The 25,125-nt window shown below is 43.3% G+C and overlaps 1 protein-coding gene across 2 annotated transcripts in view; it reads left to right on the plus strand.

The window, feature by feature from the left end:
- Positions 1 to 8,090: 8,090 nt before the first annotated feature.
- Positions 8,091 to 25,125, plus strand: part of ATRN (attractin) — a 1,434,670-nt gene continuing 1,417,635 nt past the window's right edge. The window contains exon 1 of one of the 2 annotated variants that reach the window (XM_069632253.1): positions 8,091 to 8,856. In XM_069632253.1, coding sequence (XP_069488354.1) covers positions 8,597 to 8,856 — 260 coding nt within the window. In that variant the 5' untranslated portion in view covers positions 8,091 to 8,596. The remainder of the gene's footprint in view (positions 8,857 to 25,125) is intronic. The other variant, XM_069632252.1, reaches the window with a different exon arrangement.

Consider the following 25,125-nt stretch of genomic DNA (forward strand, 5'->3'; position numbering starts at 1 on the left):
GCTAGTGGTGTGGTTTTGGAGAGGAAGGAGAGGTGACCAAGAGGCGGTGTGTGGAAGACACATGCGCAAGATTGTGGGGGTGTGCCGGAGAAGGCAATGGTTTGGTGAAGATGGGCTGCACGTGAAGTGCACTGGCTAAGGTGCAGAGCCATAAAGGCTCATAGAAATTTTTAAAAAAAACAGAGAAGAGAAATGTTACACTATTTTCTAACTTTTGCTCCCTGAACAGCGGATTATTGAAATTGCCAACTTGAGGTGAGATAAAAGCATAATGCATTTAGGGGTAGCAGAGAAATGACTCCCCTTCACCTGTATGTAGCAACCAGCTTCCATGCCAAAATAAGTTAGTAAATCATAGTGTGCAATCATTAAAAAGTACTGAAGGAAAATGAAAAAGACCATGGCTGGCCATAGGCGGCTTCTCCAGAGGCGTGCAGTAATTGCTACTGACACACATTCACAGCACTTACACGGGAAAGAGGCTGAAAAGCACCTGACTACAGTTGAACTGTGGCGCATGAAGGAAAGGAAAGTGGCGAGTCGTCAGCAGATGCTGAACCAGCACGAGCAGAGGGAAGAGGGGTCTCACCCATCTGCACCTCCGGGAGTGTAATATTTGATAACACAGATGGTAAGAAAGGAATGAATTGTATGAGAGAATTTAAAGCAGCAGAAGGACATTTAAAAAGTACATACAAACCATCACAATACACTAAAGAGAACAAACAGGAAGGTGCAGAACAACCCACTAGCAGCACAGGAGCGAGCAAGGGAGGGCTGCAGTGCATGAAAGCAGATTTGAAGGCACAGATACAGAGGAATAAATGGCAGCACACGTATTTATTTTCAAAATTAAAGGTAAGATAAAGGGGGTGTTGCAAGGAGGTGTAACCACAGTAATAGAGAGTGGGGAGAAGGAGCGCAAAAAGCTTGACTGGGCAGAGCAAATGGAGAGAGAAGAGAGAAGGAAGAGGGACTGGGAAATTAAAGTGTAATGGGAGGAGAGAGAGGAAGAGAGTGGGGGAACTGGAAAGGGAAGAAAGGGAATGGAGGAGGAAGGAAGAGAGGGAGCTTATGAGAAAAGAGCGTGGAGAAGGGATAGGTGGCAAGGGAATGGGTACAAAAGCAGGAGGATGAACGGGCAATAAAAGTGGCCAGTGAGTGGGTTGCACTGGAATGGGAAAGGAGAGATGGGAGAAGAGAGAAGGACTGAATAAGATATCACAGCCAAACATGATAGAGGCTGAGTAGGGGGTGGTGCAGCATGCATGGGGTTATGGAAGGGAGGCAGGAAGTATAGCGCGCTAGATATTAGCTGTGCGCATTGTAGATTGTGGCAAGAGAAGACGGTTAAACAAACGGCAGAGGCAGAGAAAGGCAGATGAGGACAAGTGGGTAGAAATTAAATTATTAAAGTATGCAATGGAAGGGGCAGTTAAAACCAGTCCCAACTAGCACGCACAAGCATCACAATGGCAGTATCAACAACCACCACAATACGCACCGCCATGTGGGGAGGGTACATGGGGCAGGACGGGATCATTTCAAAAGACACCACAAGCACCAACACAGGCACTGTCACCATTACAGTTACAGACACAACAAATGACAGCACCACTACCCCAGGACTTACAAGCATCACAACCCAGGGGCACTTCACAGCAGTCAGCACCCATACAGAACACTGACACAATAACAACAGTACCGGTTACATGACTGGGGGTGGGTCTGGTGGGGAACAACCCTTTCAAAGGAAATAGATTGACATTATACTCTTAATAGGACAGCACAAGACAAACGTGACTTGTCTCACTCTGCCACACACACTCACGTACACTCAAACCTGCAGAGGACAATTGCATAGGGGTGGTGATAGGTAACAAAAACGGTCTTTTCTGGGTGACAGTGGAGTGATTAGGCCATGCATTAGGGAAGGGACATTTCTGACATCATGGGCAGACTGGATATGACAATTTTATTAACAGACAGGCCATAACTTGTTCAACACAAGGAATACAAATGTTGAAAGTAAGGAAGATTGTTTAGGCATAGTGGAGGGGCACGGTACAGAGGGGGGTGCATAAAGATACTGCATCACAAGAGAGCACATTCAGCTACATTCTGAGCGCACATCTTTCAGCGAGGAGACCGAGCTCATGCATACACAAATAACACAGAGCAATTAAATGAGACACACAAGGTGGCGGAAGGTGCACTTGAGGGGGAGGCGTACATTTCATTGACGGTTCACCACGGGAGGAGAGAAATAGGGGTAAAGGGTAGATGATCCATTTTCCCAACAGACACCATTTGGCGACAAAATAACACAGTGCAAGTGGTAATGCCACTAGCGCTTTTGAACACAGCACTGGCACAAATGCATTAGCACACACACATAGGGAAAGAGGCCATTGCTGCACGAATTGGAGAATAATGGTTGTATTAAAATTTGGCAGTAGATAATGGGTGGAGAAATATATTGTTTAACTGCAACGGTAATGAAAGTAGTGGAGTAATAAAATAATAGACTTAAATGAGTAATTAACAGAGTAGGGTTTAAAAGGAGGAAATGGGGTGGGATAGAGAGATTGGGAGTAAATTGGGATGGTTAGGATTGATAGAGAAGAAAAAAAAAAGAAAAAAGAGATAAAAAAGGGGGGGGGAGGTAGCAAATACTTGGTGGCAAATTTCATTAGTGCCACCTTAAAGTGCCTGCAGTTTACTGCGGGGCACGCCCTGAGCAGTTGTGAGAGGAGCCATAGAAGAAAGATTTAAAAAACCTGTGATTATCTTAACTAAGGAACATGATCCTCTTAATTTAGACACACAGCCACCCTATATGACAGATTTACCTCCCTGATTATTCCCTGTTTATTTTGTCAGCGCCTAATGCCCCCGGGACAAAGGCGCTCAATATAAATAGCTTAAAGTAAAGTACAGTAAATACAAGACTCAAAGGACAATTTGTACACCACCACCTAAATTACGTGTATATGATAAAAGCGTGTCATGAGTATCTTCGCCTAAATTAAGTACAGATGATCCAGATGTGTTAAGGATACAGCTATAGGACAGTGGTTGCCTACCCATTTTCCAGGTACATTTTGAATTGTGCAAAATGTTACGATCAGAACGCCATTGAACGCCACCAGGTGGTGACAGGATGGTACATAAATTGGCTCCTCCCACTAGGACACTGAATAGTGTAAGAGTAGTGCAGAGAGGTTAGGTTAAGAAATAGAAGAATATGTCAATTCTCAGGTCTCAAGCGCTTCTTTTTCATTTCTCGCCAGATACAAAGGACCCAGGGCAGGTCTGAAGACAACGGACAATTAAAATTACAATGGCTAGGGACTAGAGTGGGACATTTTGTCTTCCTGACAGACTTTGTTAGATGTGTAAGGCGTCAAGCCCTACAAATCGAAGACAGGTTGAAAGAAGTTATAGTTAAGTCTGTGTCTGCAATTAATACTGTGCAGCCCACGCCTGAAAATATTATAGCCAGTGTGAGCAACTCAAACTCCAACACGAGAAGAAAGAGTGATATAAGGGAACCCATGTTCACTAGATACAGTGGGGAAAACAGAGATTTGAGAGAAGCAATAAGAGGTCGAGGTTAGAGTATTGAATTACGACGAGGACATAGCAGCCAATGAGGAAGGGGACGCACTATTAGTAGGACATGCTACAGATGTGACAGTCGATCCCATTGGGCTAACAGCCCAGACGGTCCTGCTTTACGGATAATCTGCATAAATTGTAATGGGAGAGGCCATCTAGCTGGTGCTGCAGAAATAAAGGAAATAGTATGAATTGGATTGCGGACAGTGATGTAGGAGAGGAATGTGTCTCAGCGGTTGGTGGTGAGGATGAAGAAGTGGATAGGCCAAAGACCATCATAATGGTGAATGGTGAACCAATTAGGATGATGGTGGACTCGGGAGCCGAGTACACACTAATTTCAGAAGTGATGTGGAAGAAAATTGGTCCAGAGATCTTACATGAAGTTCACATTAAACCAAGAGCGTATGGTGGTGCAAAAATTGACATTGTTGGTTGGTTTAGTGCTACATTAGGTTTTAAAAATAGACAGGCAGAAGGACGTGTGTATGTCCTCAAAGAAGGGAGCATCACCATTACTGAGTTGGACACCTCAGGGATTACTCAAAGTACGGTTCGATATGAGTGCAGCAGAATAAGTATTTGTGATTGAGCCAGCTGAAGCTGACAAAGGAGACGTGAAAAAGAAAATATTCAGAGATGGAATTGGGTGTGTGAAGGGCTTCACACACCGCATTGTACTGAAGCAAACCTGTGGCACAAAAATTAAGAAGTGTCCCGGTATCGATGAGGGAGGAAGTAAAATTGGAAATCAGTAAATTGGAAGAACAAGGAATAATAGAGAGGATTGATGCTTCAGAGTGGGTGCATCCACTCGTAGTTGTAAGGAAGAGCTCAGTGAAAGTAAGGGTGTGCATTGATTTGAGAGAACTTAATAAATGTGTCGTCCTGGAGAGACACCTGTTTCCCAATTTTCAGACATTAATTTCAACGATGGGCTCTGCTAAGGTATTCTCCACACTGGACCTTACTGCTGCCTATCATCAAGTAAAACTACATAAAGAATCAAGGCATCTGACAGCTTTCATCACACCGAAAGGTTTTTTTCGATACCGCAGGATGCCCTTTGGGCTAACATCCGCTGCCTCTGTGTTCTAGAAGATAATGTATCAAATATTTTATGGTGATGAAGGGGTCATTTTCTTCCAGGATGATATCTTAATAGATGCCGACACTGAAGTAGAGCATAACAGGAGGTTAGAGAAAGTGTTTAACAAGTTATACAATGTAGGTATGACACTAAGCAAGGAGAAGTTGAAGATCAACAGAAGAAAGATCGAATACCTGGGTCATGTCATGTAGAAGGATGGTATCAAACTGAAGACAGAGTTAGCGACTGCAATTGAGGATATGGCCACCCCTACATGCAAAGAGCAAGTCAGAACATTTTTGAGTATGGCTGAATATTACTCTAAGTTTGTACGACGATTCTCAGACCACACAGTTGCTCTCCGGGAAATGATGAAGATGAATAAGAGATATGTTTGGAGTCAAGAATGTGAGGATGAATTTCGATACATAAAGAATGCTTTGAAAACGGCACCAGTGTTGAGAACTTTGTGCATGCGAGACACACAGTGATAACTATGGATGGCAGTAATGTTGGTTTAGGTTCTGTTTTGACGCAGATTCATGAAGGTAAAGAACATGTTATAGCATTTGCGTCCCGCTCACTAAAAGGGGCGGAGAAAGCATATGCTACAATAGAAAATGAAGCACTCGCCATTAAGTGGGCAGCAGACAGGTTTAGAAGACTTGTGTGGGGAATAAAATTTGAGCTGCATACAGATCATAAACCACTGGTGGAAATGTTTGCAACTAAAGGCCTGGGTAAAGTGTCAGGCAGAATAAGGAGATGGGTCTCCGGGTTACAAGAGTTTGATTATGTGATGAAGTATATTCCAGGGGTAAAAACTATGCGGTTGGCTGCCTTTCGAGGATGACGAACCATGAAGAAGCAGAGGGGAATGAAGAGGAGCAAGAGATGATCTATGAAATGTATAATTCTGCAAAAGATGAGATGATCAAGGATACTAAAATGATGTTAGTAATGAAAAGTCTTGAAGAAAATTATGTCTCAATGAGCACGATCCGATAAGCAGGAGTGGAATGTTTTTGGAGTGCGAGAGATGAGTTATGTATTCAAGATGGCTACCTGATGAGAGGTGATAAATTGATACCCCCGGAGGGGATCAGAGAAAAGGTTACACGAAGGTCATCAAGGCATTTTCAAAACCAAGCGCATGATAAGGAATACATACTGGTGGCCAGGATGTGACATGCAGATTGAGAGAAATGATAGAAAATGTATCCTTTGTATTAATTGTGATAAGTGGTGCATGATTGAAAAATATCCTATGGAGTTGACAGATATACCAGACAGGCCCTGGAAAAAAATAGCCATTGATATCTTGGTTTCTGTGTGGAGCAGGGGTTGTCACACTTTTTGTATTGTGATTATTGATGTTTTGACGAGATGGGGAGAAGTGAGGATGTTGTTGAATAGGTCTGTGAAAAGGATTGTTGAGTTCTTGGAGGAGGTATGTGGTCGTAAGGGCTATCCGGAAGAGATTTTGACAGACAATGGGTCTCAATTTAAATCCACGGAAATGGAGGAGTATCTCAGGGGTAGGTCCATCACACATAAAACCAGTGCCATTTACCACCCTCAGATCAACGGTATTGTGGAAATGTACAACAGAGTGATAAAGGAGGCAATTAGGTGGGCATGGTGCAATGGAAAGGATTGGAACGAGGTGGAAAAAGATGACGATTGTGGCAAATAGGTTCATCCCGCATAGCACAACTGGGGTATCACCCTTTGAACTAAGTAGAGGGAGGAAGGCCAACACCAAACTGTTTCCGGGATGGATGAATGAAGTGACTGGCATGAATGTAAGACTGGGTGATGTGGAAGAGAAGGTCAGGAGGAAACAATTGAACAATAAGGCCATGCAGGATGACAGGAGGTTTAAAGCAGCAAAGGTTCCACAGGTTGGATGTTGGGTGAGGATCAAGTTACCAGCGGACCTGAGGGATGATGGAGGTAAATGGTCCAAACCCATTGAAGTCACGGAGGTGTTCAGACATGCTGTAAGAATGAAGGATGGTAGAGGGTGGAACAATGGTAGTGAAAGTTATGACTGGCAGGTAGCGTGAGAGGGAGTGATGAGGTGCGTACAGAGAAGTGATTTTTCCCAGCCAGATGAATCAGATAACTCGAAGATGACGGTGGCATCAACATCAAGGTTTGGGAGGAGCTATTGGCGGCCGAGACACCTGATGGACTTTGCTGTGTAGTGGATGTCATATGAAGTAAGGAGGATATGTAGTATCATGGAACATCATTCCAGAATGGGAATGTGGAAGGTGGAATGACGGAGGGAGAGGAAGCACGAGACAGCAGTTGGAGGGGAAAGAGAAGGAGCCAGAAGTTATGCGCTACTCTGTTCATATCCTCTTTTATAGTGTTAACGTTACTTAAAGAAACCTGTAAGTTCCCCTGTCTGTGAATGCTTCACAACTGAAAAATCACACCTATGCTCAGCGAATGGTGTAAACCGAACTAAAGCTGCCAACAGCACACCACAGCTCTCTTGTGCTTTTTCCAGCTCAGTTCTACTAACTTACCCTAACCTCTTGCTTTTCAGATCTGCCAGAGCACCTGGGTGACATTGCTCAGCATAAGGCATAAATACTCCCTAACATAACATCATCACACTGGGAGAACTGATGAATTCTGTGTACATTGCAGCCTCTAATTAGGGTTCAGAGTGTAAATGATTAGATGGTGTCTGCGACAGTCTGACACCTGCCCAAGTCCGTCTGTGGACCCGAGATAAGATTCCGCAAAGCCAATAAAAAATTATCTTCCACTGTAAAACATTAGCACCGACCAACCCATTTTTTGGAGGCGCGCTGGAGGTAGCAGGCAGATTCTGGACAAATGTATGGATTACACTGTAGACACAAAAGAAAGAAGAGGAAAACCTAAGTCCAATGGACGCGCATCGTCATCAGTGGCGGCCATCTTGAAAAGGCAGATGCTAAGGGTTGGTATTAATAGATAGAGGTGCTTCTCATGGAATCTTTCTGAACTTGTCAATTCCTAGTTCAAATATTTCTATGAAATCTATAAAATAAAGTATATAATAAATATATGATGTTGCTTTCAAATATAAGTGACACATTGTGATTGGTATAGAAATTGACGATTCAACCGTTTGGAGTTTATAATTGTCAGGATTTTAAAACGTCTGTCATAAACAATGTTATCTAATTAACTTTTCATGATATAAAACAAACCCTTTATGTTTGTTCATCCTGAATAATTGTCCGCCCACTATTTCCCACATAAGACCGTCCCCGTTCTCACTGTACATTGTCAGACATGAAGACCGCCCATTTCTTCTGTCGCATTCCTTGGACCACGCCCTTTACTCCTCAGCTAGCCTTCAAACCCCGCCTTGGAACTACGCCCCGCCCCCTGGTCGCTTTCACTGTTAGACTTTCGGTCCAAAGAGCGCTTAACCACAGGTCTACCATATTTCGTAAACCCCACCCCCACATCCCTTCTGACCACTAAGTACAACGCTCACTAAGCCCCTTGCCTCTCAGACAGACACAGTAGGGCCCGCCCTCTTTTCTAAAAGCAACCGCCCCGGCCCCCATTTGTTGTGGTTTTCATCCTTCCTTGTCTGAAGGGGGGGGAAACGTCTGTGAGTAACCAGCGTGTGGTGACGTCAGCGAACGCCGGAGAACGGTGACGTCATCAGGCCCGGCCCGGCTGCGCTGCTGGAATACTAGGGCTTCTGGAGTTTTGGAAGCCGGTAGACTCTGGGACTGCAGTGCACGCCCGCACCTGACATCCTCCCTGGCCCGACAGCGTGTACTGTGCTGTAATGTTAGGAGACTAGGAGCACCCTAAAAGTCTCTGTGCCTAGACGGCCACGGGGTCCCCCGGCAACTCTCCGCCATGGAGCTCCCCCGGCGGCCCTGCTGCTCGGGGGCGCTCGGAGCCTGCACCCTACTGCTGTGCATTTTGTTCTCCGTGGGACCTGGAGTCCGGGCGCTCGCCGGGCGAGGAGGGCTCGGTGCACCCCCGCTTTTGGCCACCACCCCGAAGGAGTGCGACAAACCATGTGTGAATGGGGCCTGCAACCCGGCTAGCGGTCAGTGCCTGTGCCAGGCCGGCTGGGTAGGAGATCAATGCCAACACTGCGGGGGCAGGTTCAGGTGAGTGCTGGCGGGGTAAGAGTTACTCGAAAGCTGAGCCAATTCGGATGTGTGGGGTGGGTTAACTCTGGTATGGTGACCAGACTAACTTATCTATACGGTGTATGGTGCAACTGCGCACTGTAGGGTACGTGTACCAAGGATCAGAGGGCATACGAGGTAGAGGTCCTCTGACACGGGGCAATGCATGATTTGAACCCCTGCTCAGAGGAAAGGAGTTGTTAAGTGGAATGAAGAGTGGTCGCAAACTTAGGTAGGTTGTTGAAATGGTGCCCATCTAATTGTCTTTTTCATTATGATATGGCATTTATAACGCACCCATACACAAGTGTTTCATTGACTTGCTATATATTCTGCTGCATGGCGAGCATTGCTTAGTGTTAAAATAAACTAGGAGAAGAATTGGGTGAATACAGGAGGCGTGCGCTTGATGGTGGCATTTGAAAACGGCTCATGGAGTCGTACGTATACTCAAGACAGTGATTCATGGTGAGAGGCGCTTGTGTGGGTTAACTGGGCCAAGGAAAAGGTATACACGGCGGTGGAAGGGGCGGGTGGGGGGTAGGAGGAGGAACGAGAGAGCACTCTTGCCGCATCCAAAAAGGAGGGAGTGGGAGGGGTGGGGCGGAGTAGGTCGTGGCTTAACCTTCTTAATTATTGAGCTTTTACGCTGCACCAAATCACATTTTGGTTTGCAGTCAACAAGTGGCTACATTAGACATTGCCTGGAATAATAAACTAATGCCACGAGATTCGTCCCTTACTGAAATATCAAAATAATATATTCATAAATCGAAAACTTTGTTACAACTGCATGTGCAAATGTAACGGAATGCTATTTGGCCTGCATCTCTTTAGAACATGTTTATTAGTGAATCCTCATTTCCACTAAAACATACATTTTCAACATAGTTTGATTGGCAATACAATTGGGCTCTTACAGTGTCAGTAGGTAAACTTCATTTCCCTGAATGACTAGTATTATGTTAATTCATTTTTGACAAGTGACACTTTTTAACCGATCACTTTAAGTTCCTATATCCATTTCTCTAAATGAACACTTTTATTTGTAACTAACCGTAATTGAGTAAACTATAAAGTCAATACTTTGACCTACCCTAAACTCAGCAAACTTTTTAGTTGTCAGTAATCCTCTTGCTGCAGTCACTTCGGTTGAATCCAAGCATTGGCAAATGCAACAGTTTTATCTTTTGTGTAGGCCAGTGATGGGTATTTGGCAGGCACTACAGTAATGGGGCTGCCTGATCATAAGATGCAACAGCTGGACCATGGCATGTTTATTTAGGTACATGAATGGCTAACATATGCCTAATACCTGTACATAAGGTAAAAACAGATGACTTTGTCATTGTTTAGCCAGGACCTCAGTGCAAGGAGCCGATACAAATCAAATACTTGAAGACATTTTATTACACCTGTAGCACATTTGTAGCTGCCATGTTCTATATTTATAGAACTTGTCACATCACTCTAGAAAATTATGGATTTTGGAACAATCTCGTAACATATGTTCTAAAGTACCTTTTCTATGCCTGCACCACAAGCACAATTCAGAATCACATTGCCCGAGCCCTACTAAGTAGGTGTCCTGAAGACCTTGTTCAGAATCTTTTATTTGGGGAAGATCATCTTCTATTCCCGAAAAATTCAGCCCAGTTTGCTTCAGATACTTCCTGATCCAACGCTTCAGACCATTTTGACAGTACAGCCAGGTTGTGTTGTCCCGTGTTTTACATTAAAGAATACACAAACGAAGCGACACGTCCCTCGTCACAAACTCGCCATAAGATTTCCCCAATGCCGTTCTTTGCCACCTCTTAATTCACAACTTTTTTGGGTTTAGAAGAAATATTCTTCTTGCGCGTTTGATCGGTTCTTTCACTTGCATTAAGAGTAAACGCTGCAGAAAGCCATTTTAAATTGTATGAATAAGTGGTCTTGTGTGCATAACTATACATTTCAAGGAGTGACCTTTACATCTTTATTCACAGGAATATTAAATGCTCATAAAAGAAATGTACGCTAAATATGGTATCTACAATTGAAGAGAGCAAGCATTACCCAAGCCAAGAGTATTCCCCTATCAAGACTGAAAGCAGTCTTTCTTTAAGCCAGAAAAAAACAATCCTGTGTGACCGATAGAAGTTTAACCTTACTGAAGATATACCTGTTAACGCATTACCTGAAGCAAAGAGAGTGGCACCAATGCTTCTGGATAATTATTTGGTTAACAGTTGGCAGAGAAAAGAAGAGAAATCTTGCAGCTCATAAATAATCATTTGAAGTTGACAAAATCCAGATTGCCAAAGACTATGAGCATCAGAGAGAAGTGGGTTGTAAAGGCAAACTTTGGTGGTTGTGGCAGACAGAGAGGCACAGAGCCTGCCCCTTTGAAGAAAAATATTCATAGGAAGAGTGCATTGCTTGTTTGAAGGTGTTTAAGTCTTTAACGTAAATCTAGTCAAAACCTGATTTTAAATCACAATGTACTGGAGCTGTTGTAGTATATCTGGGTGTCAGTGGATGCAAAACAGCAGTGTGCTCTAGCACCTTGAAGCGTCTCTTGTGCTAGATGGAATTGCCAATAACAATCTCAGACCAATTAACCGGACAGACTCAAAGAATATGCCAAAGTACTACTTTATTCTCAATTTAATAAAGTAGGATCAACTGGCAGACATCGGGCTGATGCTTGCACACAAACTTGATTACACCGAGGTCTTACCCCAATATGCGTCATCTATGACGTCATCTTACGCGGCAAACTGTAAAACCTATTAGCGGGAGGGATCGGTATGGGGAACATATCTACTTACAGAATAAATAGGGGTTAGAACATCATTGGCTGCCTCTTATCTGGGAGGCATGTCTCGAACTACCTCTAAATACATATAATACCTATTATAGCAAACAAAATGGCAGCAGGTAGGTCTATGCAACATTGTATAGCAGGTTGCCCCATAGAGACACTGATTGGCATTCTCATCCAACCTTAAACTTTTAGCTCGGCTAGCAGCACACAAACTAAATCCAGGTGATTGAATCTCATCAGATTAATCGCCACTTTCGCAATGAGTCCATCATCTCTCACCAGTCTGACCGAGCCAAAGTGTCCCTTCTGTAGTTGACCTTGTAGCCTGCTCTTTGTTATGGGACATTCAAGGGAGTATAAGCGCATAACTATCTTCATCTGTTGCTTAATGAATAGTCCTTGTTTTTGTCTTCTGCGTTGCATGTAAAGAATCCACAAATTTGTCCATTTCGACCCCTTATTTACTGATATTTGATTTAATTATACTGAGTGTCATTGCTCTTCTTGGCCTCTACAGATGTGCTCACTCTACCTTCTATAGATTTTATATCCTTATAATTGTCCAATACTTGGCTCCTGCAGATGTTTTTTTTCTTTAAGAGAAATATGTCTCTTCCATGGCTTATCCGTCTGCCTCCCTTAGTGCTTTGCAGGTATTCCTTTAAAAAAAAGAATCCTTGATTCCAAGCCAACGTAAACTCCTCTTTACTTTGCACACAAAGCTGTTCTTCCAGCACCTCCTGGTCTGTTTCTCAAGTAGATGAATTGAATCTTGACACAAACCAGCGTTCCATTTTCCAATTATGGCCGTACTAGACATGTCATATATTCCTCTATAGCAAGCTTCTATATCTCTTTTCTACCTTGCGTTAATGCGTTACTTCGTCTTCTTTTGAATTCGTGATTACTTTATCATTTCATGCATGTTTCTCTTGTTACTCCTGTTACATCATCTCTCATGTATTTTCATATTGTTGTATGACTATTTGCATTCTAACATCTCTCTGCCCTCATCAGGTTTCACTCAGCGGTCCATGATGTTCAGTTGTGCATGCTGACATGCTTGCACACTTTCAGTGCAAGGTTTCATTCGGCACGGCTGTCTGAGTGCATATCTCCTCTCATACACTCAATGCGGTATAAGAACAACACATGGGGTCCCATACAGAGCTCTTCTCCTACTGTTCCAATATGACAGCGGTGAGGGGCCGGGAGTTACAGATAATGCGTCCAACTGTTCCTCTACATCAGTAGTACTAATGAAGTAGAGTATTGTAAGGCAAAGGAGAATTTCCTCATGGTACACTTTGGTAGAAGCAGCAATAGTGACCTAATTAACAAGAACTGTTTCACTAACAATTGTAGAAATTGCATTTCTTTTGAACTGTGGCAAGTCTTCTTGGATTATTGGAAGTGGTAGCAAAGCATTGTGGCTGGGGAATGCCATTGGTGCGGTTTTGACAGTCCATATTTCACCAAGAACAGATTTGATATTTTTGGAACTTTTGTTAACAAAACGCTATCTTGATGTTAAAACCTCAAGAGCTGATCTGAGACTATCTTACCTACATGGATTTCCTTGTTTCTTTTTGTTGAACATTGTAGCTGAATTCACATTGAATGCGGGCAAAGGGAACTCCTCAGGTTCAGAGGTTATCCAGAAACTGTGAATGTTAATTTCAGTTGCCATACCATTTCTTTGTATTTGATGTCAAGTGTGAGTGCCAGGCATCCTGTGTTAGTGTTTCCCTTTTAGTTTTGTTTAGGCAGGGAAATCCCCAGAAAGAGTAGGCATAGCGATGCATTTAATGTCATTTTTCAGCTTTAATGATTGTTCAGTATACACCATTTCATTAAACAGTTGTCTCTCACATTGCTGACACCTCACAACGGCAATCCTTTAATAACTTTCTTAATTTTACCTAGGAATAGTTCCCTGCTGAGATATTCCCTCTACTCGGGAGACATCAGTATAATTCACCCCCCCCCCCAGCTATTATTGAATGAGTGCTTATGGTATATCCACTTTAGTTGAGTATAAATTACTATAATATCTGTGTAACACTTGTCAATGTCCATCGTCCCAAATACATATACCCTTCGGGACTCCCTTATGTGTTTGGCTTGTCTCTCTGCTGCTAGCATTCAAGTTCGAAACATGCCCATCTTCTGTCCTTCCCCCTATACTTCCTAATGGGAGGCCTTTGCAGAAACCGGACCTCTGAGTGCATTGAATGGAAAATCGTCCAGTTCTTTCGCGATATCTGCCAGCACTCTACCGTCCACTGTCTCTTGGAATGTGTGCTCCAGGGTCTTAAGTTTGGTCCCATTGTTCGCCAAGTCTTCAATAATTATTTTCAGGATAACCGCCTCTTTTTGGTCAAGCAAATTTCACTGATAAATTATTTAAAGGTCTTACACAGTGTGCCTAGGGACTCTATGGTGCACTAATTGGTTGCGAAGAAGGCACGTATTTTGATTTCCACCTCCTTGCGAACAACACTATTGTGTAGCACCGCTCCTTTAAAGCGCCAATTTGTCCTGCTCCCGACTATCACAGAGGTGTAAACTATTAGGGGAACTGAGGGGGGGGATTGATCTGATGTTCGTGGTAGAATTTTTGCAACCTCTCGCGAGCTTGCCTGCCTGGGGATGAAGAACATATAAATACAGTTGTCCATATGATGTACCCACGAAAGGAGTGTGTTGAGTGCACCATATGTCTGCCAAGTTGTGTAGGGAGCAGATTCCTAGGATTTTCTGAATAGACTTGGATTGTTGTCTCGTGCTGCGTCTATTTCTACATCTAAGGTGTATTGAAGTCACCTCCCCAAGAGACCGGAGAGGGTGTACGCAAGGGCACCTTTCTGTTGTGATCTGTATGCACCTCCTGCAAACCAATTCTGAGGGAATTGTGAACAAGGATTCCCCCCCCCCCTCCTCTCGCATAGGAGGAATATGAAGAATATCATCTGTGGCAGTGCCACTGCGCTGGCCATCTATCTTTTGTATGGTTGCATTAAGTGAGTCTCTTGAAGAAACGCCACACTAACATCATGACGCCTCCATATAGAAAAACATTTTACAGCCCATGTCTGGCTGTTTGCTTTCCTCCCACCCCCTGTATGTTCCAGGTGACCATTTTAAGACTTTTCAGAACTTGACCTTCTGAACCGCACCTAGCTTAAATCAACCCATTCCGGACAGCGCAGTGAATGCTCAGGGAACATGACATGTTCAAATATCATAGTTGGCCAACTATGTGGGTGCTGATTGTCCTAAAGCAGTTTCTGGTACGAGACACTCTGAAGAACCAAAACTAAGCGTGTAACCTTACCCGGGGAAGGATTTACTGGAAGCATTCTCAGGCATAAACCAACCTGAGAAACGGGAGCACTCCTAGCACTCCATACAACCTCACTCCCCACCTTACCAAGAAAAACTGACTGCTTCTTAGCATCCCCCCTTTCTCCCTCTGTTTACCCATAGCAAGGGTGTAATACACTCGGGGTACCCGTGCTTCCAGCTACAGCTCCATAAAACGATTATAGCGTCCTGAGTGGAGCCACTTCAGATTGCCAGCTGAGAGGCGCTTCCATGGCGTACAGCTGGATCTCAAAGCTAACGCTGCAAATAAAATGCCTGACTTTTCCACCTTCAAGTTCATGGCAAGTCAAATGTCACTCTAAGGCTGTTCTGCCAGACCCTCCACCAGATCTCGGTGCGCGTGTCCACCTCTATGCCTCTTCTTCAGGATTCAATCTAGAAACTGGCTGGCGTCCTTCGGTTCAAGTGAAAAAATGTGTTCTACCCGCATGTTGAATTCAGAGTTTTTCAGTATTTGATGTCCATGTCTCGAAGTCTGCGCTTCACTCCTGTGAATGTCCTTTGTGCAGTATGCACAGAGGTTGAGAGGCCTCACCCGCAGAGTGGCAAGGCGCAACTAGTTGAGAAATGACCTGTTCTCGGCGGTGAGCAGTACTCAACATGTTCCGCCTGTCAGTTTCAGGCATACAGCAGATCAGTCTGGTACTCCAGTGCTTCCATAATCGGTCTGTCAGAATGGGGGGTAGGAGGGGTGATAACAGACACGTTACCGGCTATGCTCCAAACAGCCTTAGACTCTCTGGATGCCTGTGACGGCAAGAAAGACTTGACCAGAGAGTAGCCATTTAAAGATGCGCCTTGTTTGGCCTGAGACGCGGGGTTGCGGCGGCTGTGTTCATTCCCTTCCTGAGGTGGTGACAGACAGTGCTGCTGCAGCTGCAGATGTGGCGCTGTAGCAGAATCGAGGCAAATCGTAGATGGGCCATTAGAAATGGTCTCTGCTGTAGATCGCTAACCCACAAAGCCGAATCCTGGAAATGAATTTAGGGTCATCTCGTTCTGCAGAGGAGGATGCACTCTCCGACTCCGCACGGCCCATCTTATCGTAGATTACATATATATTCTTGCTCAAGAGGAGTTCAAAGGTTGAAATTAAGTTTGAACGCTTTTAGTTTTTAAGGGTACACTCTTTTAAAATAAAATGTACTTTCACAAGGATGGGATATCTGTTTTGGTCAGTGTAAGATATGAAATACCTACTGCGCGTTTATGTGAGGAGATATGAGACAAAAGAACATTTTCAGTGAGGATGGTGGCATTCTTTGGACACAACAGCTTTTGCAAGTATGGAGGGTGAGCTTCTTGTTCATAACAGAAGTGACAGATGATGTATCACATGGGTGCCCGAGAGGGCCTCTCATTAAACTATTCCTTGCAACCCAGAACAAGCTTGGATGCTCTAGAGAAAAGTGTACTCTGTTTTATTTTTCATAATACTCAACCCGATTTTTAAATGTGGTAAGTTCTGCGAATGTATTGTACAGGACCTGGTCGTCTGAAGAACATGGCATTGCCAATTCTAGTGCTTCACTTTATTTTTTGCAAAATATTACTTTTTTTAACCATGCGCACTTGGGGCCTAATTCACACGAGCGTTTTATAATGGGAAAACTCCATTGGAAAACCTTCTGTGAATTAGGCCCTAACTGCATTGCATAGGTCCCTTGTGATATTTCTACACACTTTATTTTTTTTGCAAACACTTTTTGACCTGTAACGCACATTGTTGATAAGGTTACTAGTATGTAATCGCCTTGTGCAACTCAAATTGGACCTTCAGTGTAATTTGCTGTAAAACATTGCGCCTTAACATTCTTTAAATAAAGCATTCATTGGAAGAAAGAGGATGGGTATCCAAACAGACATTTCTGTGTGTTTTGGTTACCCAGCATAAGTGAAACATTTTGTGTAGTGTCAAATTTCCCTCGCCATGGTGGGAAAGTTGCATCTTGGTGGGGGCAGAAATTGGGTTTAGGGTAGCAAAGATTTTAGTCTTCAAATTCTGACCAAAATATCTTTAAAGCATATCACCATGGCTCTCGCCAAGTATCATAGAAGTCGTCAATCTGCTTCGTTATCCTTTGGGTCCAATGAAATGCTTAAATGGCACACTTTCTTATTTGCGCTTTCCTCTTCTGCTTCTAATCTAGTAACGCATTGTTGATTTTTAAGGAACATGATCTAAAACACAACTAAGATCATTTGGTAATATTTCAATTGTTGCTATTGGCTTTCATTATGTAATCCTCTTCTCTTTTTTTATAATTCAAATATAGTATGCTTTGGTTAGAGATAAACCCCACACTACATACTGATATGAAATTATTTCTTTACATAATGTAACAATTATATCAAAGTCATCTCATAATTCAGCGGAGTCGGTGCAGAGTCTCGTGAGTCTCTGGAGGCTCACGAGGCTTACGAGGCACCTTCTGCCATCTAGTGTGTGGTAAACATGGACCGCGAAAAGCAGCTACCACGAATCATCCACCACCCTCTAACGCGTCTACAGCTGCGCAGAACTGAGCGAGCAGTACCTTCAAAGCCAACCGAAACTACAAGCCCAAATAAGGAGGATTCAGCGACTGCTCAAGTAAGAAAAATATGCGTCCTTTCTTCCCCGGCCCCTCGTATTATCTCTCTCCCAGACCCCTTAACACTTAAGCCTCGTGAACATTATTCAAACACGAGAGCTAATAACACTGTAACTGAGGCAACATATATGGAATACTCACTTGATGACCCACCCCAGGCTCACCTCATGTTTAAAAATCATGAGACCTTACCTCACAGTCGGCTGGCTCCATTGGGGGCGGGTGTGGTGGGGGCTGCCGGGGTGTATGCAGCTGCCGCGGTCGGGTGCTGGTGCACCGAGAAGGAGGCGGCGGCGAAGGAAGGGTCAAGCAGCCGCGCTCCAAGAGATCAAGGCGTGCAGTGTGCCGGGGGTCGAAGAGGGGTGGCCCTGACCCCCTGGGGACCACGGGAGGAGGGAACCTCATATCTGAGCCGCCGCGGTTGCGAGTGTTGGCCTTGCAAGCCGTGCAAGTGGCTGGACTGGATGCAGACCCCGTGCCTGTAGTGATAATGCCAAGAGACAGGCGCCTAACTTCAGACTGCATAAGTGACTGGTTAGAATGCGCGCTGATCTGTCCAGGAGTCCCCGTGAGTACTCAAAAGATTCACATACCAATTACTCACCCTGCCCGCATACCCGAGCTAGGTGAAAACGATACAGTTTGCACCACTGAGACTCGAGAAAAATATACAGATTGTAATAAGGAGTGCATGGAAGTTTCCCACTTGTTGGAAGAAACAGATGTAAATTGTAAAATCAAGAACCCATCTTCTGAAAAACTGGAAAGATGCAATGACGCCTCTTGCCAAGACGAGGCGAGGATTGCCTCGCCACAAGAAAATATAAATCCTGTTTGTTCAAAGAGCAACATTATGAAAAAAAGCTTGCAATCCCCTGCAAAAAAACAAAATTCACTGGCCATTGTAAACAAACTGCTGTTAGATTTGACTGAAATGAATGGCTCTCTAACCTCAAAACCAGCCATAGCCATTGAATCAAAAAGCAATCTAGAAGAAATACACAGTGAACCATGTCGAACACAGCAAACACCACCGATACCAGTTAAAGAATCTACCCCGCGGAATCACTGGCTAGGTGGTGCAAGAAAAAGAAGACGGGTAGCTGAAAGTCTGTCACCTCCCTTCGAATGCTCACAGAATAGACCCAGGCAAATCGATATTACTCCTTCGACAAATTTAAACAGCAATCATCAAGAGAGATGCTCCTCACCTAAGATTATTCTCAGCCTAAGTACAGAAAAATGGCCAGCCTCATCTAGCAATGATGAATCTCTCTCATACTCTCCAGATGAACAAAGGCATAATTCAAAACCAAAACGTTTGAGTAATAGAGTTCCATCAAATCAAAGTAGGAACGATGCAAACGTTCAGAAATTAATCAAGGAGGCTTTAAATGAATTAAGACCTTTTGTCATGTCTTCGCTAACAATAGCGATAGCCCCCATGCTTAAGATGTATGAGCAAATTAACGAGAATATAAAAGATCTCTCAACCCTGTCTGCTTTAATGAATTCGAAATTGCCTCTCGCAGATGCCCAGGGAGCTATGACAACTGCCAAACTTTGGGGAAACATCCAAAGAATAGACCAGTCCATTAAGGACCTTGCAGACCAAAAGAGAAATAATACTGAAGACAAGAGGGTTTTAGCTGAGGTGACCAGAGAGGCACTGGGGCTATTAAAACAAAGTCAAAAACTGAGAAGGGATGAAGTGGATCCAAACACGATGACATCTCAGCAATCTCCATCGAGATCTGTTGTTACCCAAATGAAAGGATTTGAGGGGCTGAATCAACAACCGGTGAGCCGGACCGGTACGGCAATACCATATCTGTCTGGACACCCAGACAAAGAAACAACACAAGTTCGTCCTGGAGAAATGGAAGGTATGGAACCGTCTATCGTGGGAGCTATATGTCCCACGTTGATGCAAACTATACAGGTTTCCTGCCCATCGTCAAATGTGGCGAATGTTACTCATAATCTTCACCCTGTAACGTGCCAACCAAACATTCGCAATCAATTGGAAAAAGAGAAGACTGCAGCCGTCCAGGATTCTACCCCCCAAACAGAAGTGTGTCCAACAACTTCTGCCAATGCCGATGGTATCACAAAGTCCGGTGACCTCAATTCGCAAGTTCTACATGTTAATCAAAATCCTCAGTCCACAGGTGAAAAGAAAAAGATCGTAAGCATCCTCAACACACCAAATGAAACGGACCTTCCATCCCCATGTCCGACAAATGAAGTGGAGGTCTCTAGTTCAAGAGCAGGAAACATTTCTGGTCAAAATTTAAGTAAGACTAAAATTTACGATATATTTCAGAAACCGAACCTGGCCACTTCAAGTCAAGAACTGGAAAAGAAAACAAAAAATCAAAAATGCAAGAGAAAACGAAATAATATGGGCTCAAGAAAATTTCTCAGGAATCTGAAGGCAGTGAATGTCTTCATAAACACAGAACAGCCGAGTGCAAGCCTCAAAAAAGCTCTGCCAAATCCTAAAACAAACGAAAAAACCAAGCAGCTGGTAAAACACACACAAGATATGACAAACTGTGGAAGAATCTGCCAACTAATATTGCCCATTGAAGACTTAAAAGCCCAAGATCCAGTACAACAAGAGACCAAATTCGAGACAATGGATGAGAAAAGAAAACGGCTAAGAGCTGTTAACGGTTTGATTGAAATATCACACAACAGAAATGATACAGGGACTTTAACAAATAGTCTAAAGGCGAAGGATGCTGCTGGAACAACGAGATGCCACACTCCACAAGGTAAATCCTTACTTAAAACATGCTCAAAGGATCTTCCAATAGGATCAACCGCCAAAAAGAATGACGGAACCTGGCGGCAAGCCATTCAAAAAGATAGCCTACAAAACGGGAAACACAAAAAGCCTGGGAGGCACGTATTGATCCTGGAACGAATTTTAGATACAAAAGATGGCCTAACGTTAAATAGAAACAACGTATTACGCCTATTACATCATGTGCCCGGCCTTCGCTCCATAGAGTCAAATGATATTCAAACAGTCGAATTTGTAAGTGATTATCGAAATGACAAAGTCCGGCTCCACATTGACTCCAGATTAATAAGTGATCTGCTCATGAACGCAATCCAGTTTCTGCTGTCCATGGGATTCGACATTCATGAAGAAAGAAATACGTCCTGGGAAGATGTATTTTCCATCGATACCCAAAGTGGAAGTCCAGAAGACTCTAAAAGTCAGGATAGACACGCCGAAAAATCTGGTGTGGCCCAAATAGGATCTACAAGCGAGCAGGCAGCAGAGCGACCAGTAACACTCCAGATTGAAAAGGAATTTAGTGATAAAAATCATGCACGCTTTACACCCGGCGAACAAATAAAAATTACAATAAATGGGAACATAAGCACAGCAACAGATGAAAACGATGCAACACAAGACATAGAAAAGCCAAATAAGAGATCAAACTGGAACTGGTTAGCGGGTGCCCTAGGCAGTAAATCGAGCTAATGCCAACAAGGGCCAGTCGGCCCGACCATTAACATTCTTTCTTGGAATACAAGAGGCTTCATTCGCCTATTTAATGACCCAAAAAACTGGAGCAACGATCAAACCGTTATCTGCTTGCAAGAAACATGGATGGCAAATTGTCCTGTGTCCGACGTATACGAGATAGCTATAAACCCGGCTATTACAAGAGCCAAGGGACGCCCATCTGCCGGTCAAGGATGCCCTCCGGCTTCTGTCATCTTCAATCTGTTTATCTCAGACTTGGGCGATGCATACAAAGGTGCAAACACTTTTCCTCCAAAAGTTAATGGAAAAGATCTTCATTGGCTTTTGTACGCGGATGACCTTGTTCTCTTGGACTTGACGCCAATAGGTCTGCAACGAAAACTTGGGATTTTAGCCCAATATATCAAGCTAAACGGCCTAAATGTGAACATACAAAAATCAGACCTTTTAATCCTGCAAGATCTGCAAAAGAATAAAGATCCTATTGGGAAAAAAAAGTTCACGTGGAAACTGGATGTTGGCAAAATTGAGCTAAAAAAACAATCACTGTACTTGGGTATGTTGCTCAGCTCAAGTATAAACGATGCCCCATGGGTAGGAAAAGTCAAGTCAAAATGTAAACAACTGACAGCGCCGGCTTGCATTGTAAACGCAAAATTCGGGAAACACTCTTTAACACCTGTTTTAACATTCTATAAGGCAAAAGTCATACCGGCCTTGATCCATGGAGCTGAATATGCCTTTGGCTGCCCAGCAGAGTTATGGGCCTCCTTGGAACACTTGTTTTGGTCGAAAGTCTTGTGTCTACCCCCTGGCGTACCAACCGCCTGTATAAGATATGAGCTGAGCCTCCCATCTATTAATGGAAGGATAACGTGGAACACCCTAAATGAATTCCGCAAGTATCTGCTGAAAAGCCGATCATCCAATATAACATCCTAAAAACTCCAGTTATAGAGCATGATAATTCTGTGCTCTCAATGTGGCTCCAACGTTGTGAAAAAATCCTCAGCGACATAGGAGCAGACAAAAATCTACTGCAAGAAAATCCGAATAAGGTCAAATCCTTGTTGTGGATCCAAGACTGGATTGACACGGGTGATACGTGCAAAAAACACAGAATAATGAAGCTGATGCCAAACGGAGAGAGAAAATTGAACATAACCCAGCCATACTTACACAAATTTCCAGACAAAAAACGTAGAGCACTGTTCATGAAATATTGTCTCAACCAATTTCCAACCAAAGAAAATCTAAACATACGGAACGGCATGGATCAAACATCCACAACGTGCCGACTCTGTGGGAGAGATACTGAAACGTTGAAACATCTGACGCTGGAATGCAGTCACCTGACACAGGAACGCACAAAGCATTTTGGGAGGTTTATAATGGCAAAGCCTTCATTGTCCGCTGAAGAATGGTGGACACGACTCTCTCAAGATTCAGATCGCAGCCTAACAATTGAACTAACCTTCTTCTTAGAATTAATGATGGAGAAGCTACTAAAGGCAGAACCTAATTTGGAAATACAATCATCGAAGTAATCAGAGGCGGATGTTTAATCAGCATCAGCATCAGTGAAAGAACTGTCCCTTTCCTGTAAACACCTAGCTTTGAAGTTCTGACGAATGTAAAATCAACCCAAAACATTGTCCCAACAAATCTATGTCGCATGAGGGACTCACTGACTGATTCTGTCCTTTTGTGGGTGCTCTAGTTTGTTGGTTTTTTCTAGTCTTCTCCTATGTATTTCTTTTCTTATTTTTTAAAGGTTTGTAACAAAGCAATAAAAAAAAAAAATAATTCAGCATTTTAATATTGTACATTTTTGGCATAGTTTACATTGTTTTAATTCCTTATGAATGTTTCCTTACGTCCATCAAAAAGTAATGAAAATATCCTTTTAAAAATCTCTCCAGCATCTCTAGAAGATTCTAACAGGTGGAGAGCTGTTTCAATTTTATTTGCTCCCCCCTCATCTGTTAATCTTCAACAAATCAATCAATATGTAAATTAAAATATATAGGCATGAAGATGTGTCCAGTGAAAACTTGCATAACAGAACACAAATCATGTATAGGGACTAAAAAACGGACTGCTCCTATGGTGGACCATTTAGTCACATTACATGTTCCAGAATTCTAATGGACAGTATTGGAAAAGGTATCTTTACCCACTAGAGGTGGCGACCTTAATGTAATTTTGTTTAAAAGGGAACAACAATGGATTTTTATATTGGGGACCGATACAAGGGGTCTTAATGAATGGATAAGCTGGCAGGCCCTGGCAACTCTATAATTGAAAATGAACAGCTTCTATAGTTCTAGAGTATCTATCTGGTGAACCACAAGGCTGATTCTCATCTGTAAAGTAGTGGGCGGGAAATTTAACATAACGTGTTGATATATTACCAAGCAACGTATGTAACCTCTGAGGGTTTGCATGACACTTTACTAGTAATATCTGAATACAACAGTCTTCACAGATCATGCCAAAAAAGCTCATGTTGCATTTCAAAAAGAGGTTTGTGTTGTAAGTGTCTGGTGTATAGACCATCACGGCATCATGTGATCAACACAGGCCGTGGATGGCTAAATAACGCGACCGAGATCTCCATTCAAAGACGAATGGATATCGGAGAAATTCACTCACCATTGCGTCTCGGAAGGCAAAAAGGAGGTAAACTAACGGTATCAAAACGAGACCGTTGTGGCAGGTCCATTTTATATTGCGAGTGCCTTTTTAGAAACGTTTGGGTACAGTATTATCCCTTGTATTACAATGTCTATCGTTTTGTAGCAAGTAAATGAGACTGCCTGCAGGGAGCATAACAAGTTGTGAAGGATGCAAAGTAATTAATTACGGTAGCAGCATAAGTACCCAATAGGAAGGAGTAAGGGTTGTACTACACTATCCAAAATATCCTTTGGCGTCTCCTCTACAGAATGATCATGCTTTAAAGAAAACATAGAGCAATTTGTGAAATGATCTAAACCTTTTGTTGTTTGTGTGCTTTTTGATGCATGTAGCTGTTGACTTCAACCATCAGTCATAATAGTACTGTATTGTGGGTTCTAAAGTTTGCGGCTGGAGAATACCTTCGACATATTGCTGCTGGAACCGGTTGACCATCGTGTGAATGGGGACCCTTTATAAATAGGGCGGTACCCCCACTGTTGTTCTAAGATGAACGGATGAGGGGGGAGCGATTAAAATTGAAACAACTCTCCACCTGTTCGATTCTTCTAGTGACGCTAGAGCGATTTTTAGAATGATATTTTCACTGCTTTGTCGTGAGTATCAACACTTCATGCACACTAGGCCCCACAGGAAGCCAGAGTCCCGTTTGGCTTTTTAAAATGTGTCTTTTTATTGAAATCTCGATGAACAGATTATAATGTGACAGTCTCAACTATACAAGCTGCAACACATTTAGTTTTCATTATAATACAAACTAGAACCACCCCTCAAACCAGAACAGAACAAATAAACGCACATGAAAGGAAGACAATGCCCCCAGCTTTTGCTCCACATAGCGATGGCACGTTCAGTTCATAGCCTGCAGGGACTCGCCCTCCCATCTCTCAGCAGTACTAGTTTCAACAGCCCCATGCCTCCTGAGTATCTCACCATCACTGTTACTTATGGAATAGGTGTTTCATGATCTGTGGCCAAAAAAACAGGTACGCTTTTTTTTAAAAAAATTTTTTTTTCTTTTCTTCCCCCAAGTGAAATCCAGGAAGGGGTCCCAGGTGTGGGAGAACTTGGCCATTTTGTCTGAAGTGAGTGCTGCACATTTTTGTTAGAATCTCCCATACTTTCACCCAACAATACGAGATGCAAGGGCCCTGCAGGGTCTTCCAAAAAGGTGCATAGTTTGTTCTTCTGGCCATCAATAAGTATGATCTTTAGTCTGCCCTAAGCCCGACATTGGGAAAGTGTCA

Source organism: Ambystoma mexicanum, chromosome 6q, assembly GCF_040938575.1.
Source record: "Ambystoma mexicanum isolate Mex_15411 chromosome 6q, UKY_AmexF1_1, whole genome shotgun sequence".
In the NCBI taxonomy this organism is placed as follows: Eukaryota; Metazoa; Chordata; class Amphibia; order Caudata; family Ambystomatidae; genus Ambystoma; species Ambystoma mexicanum.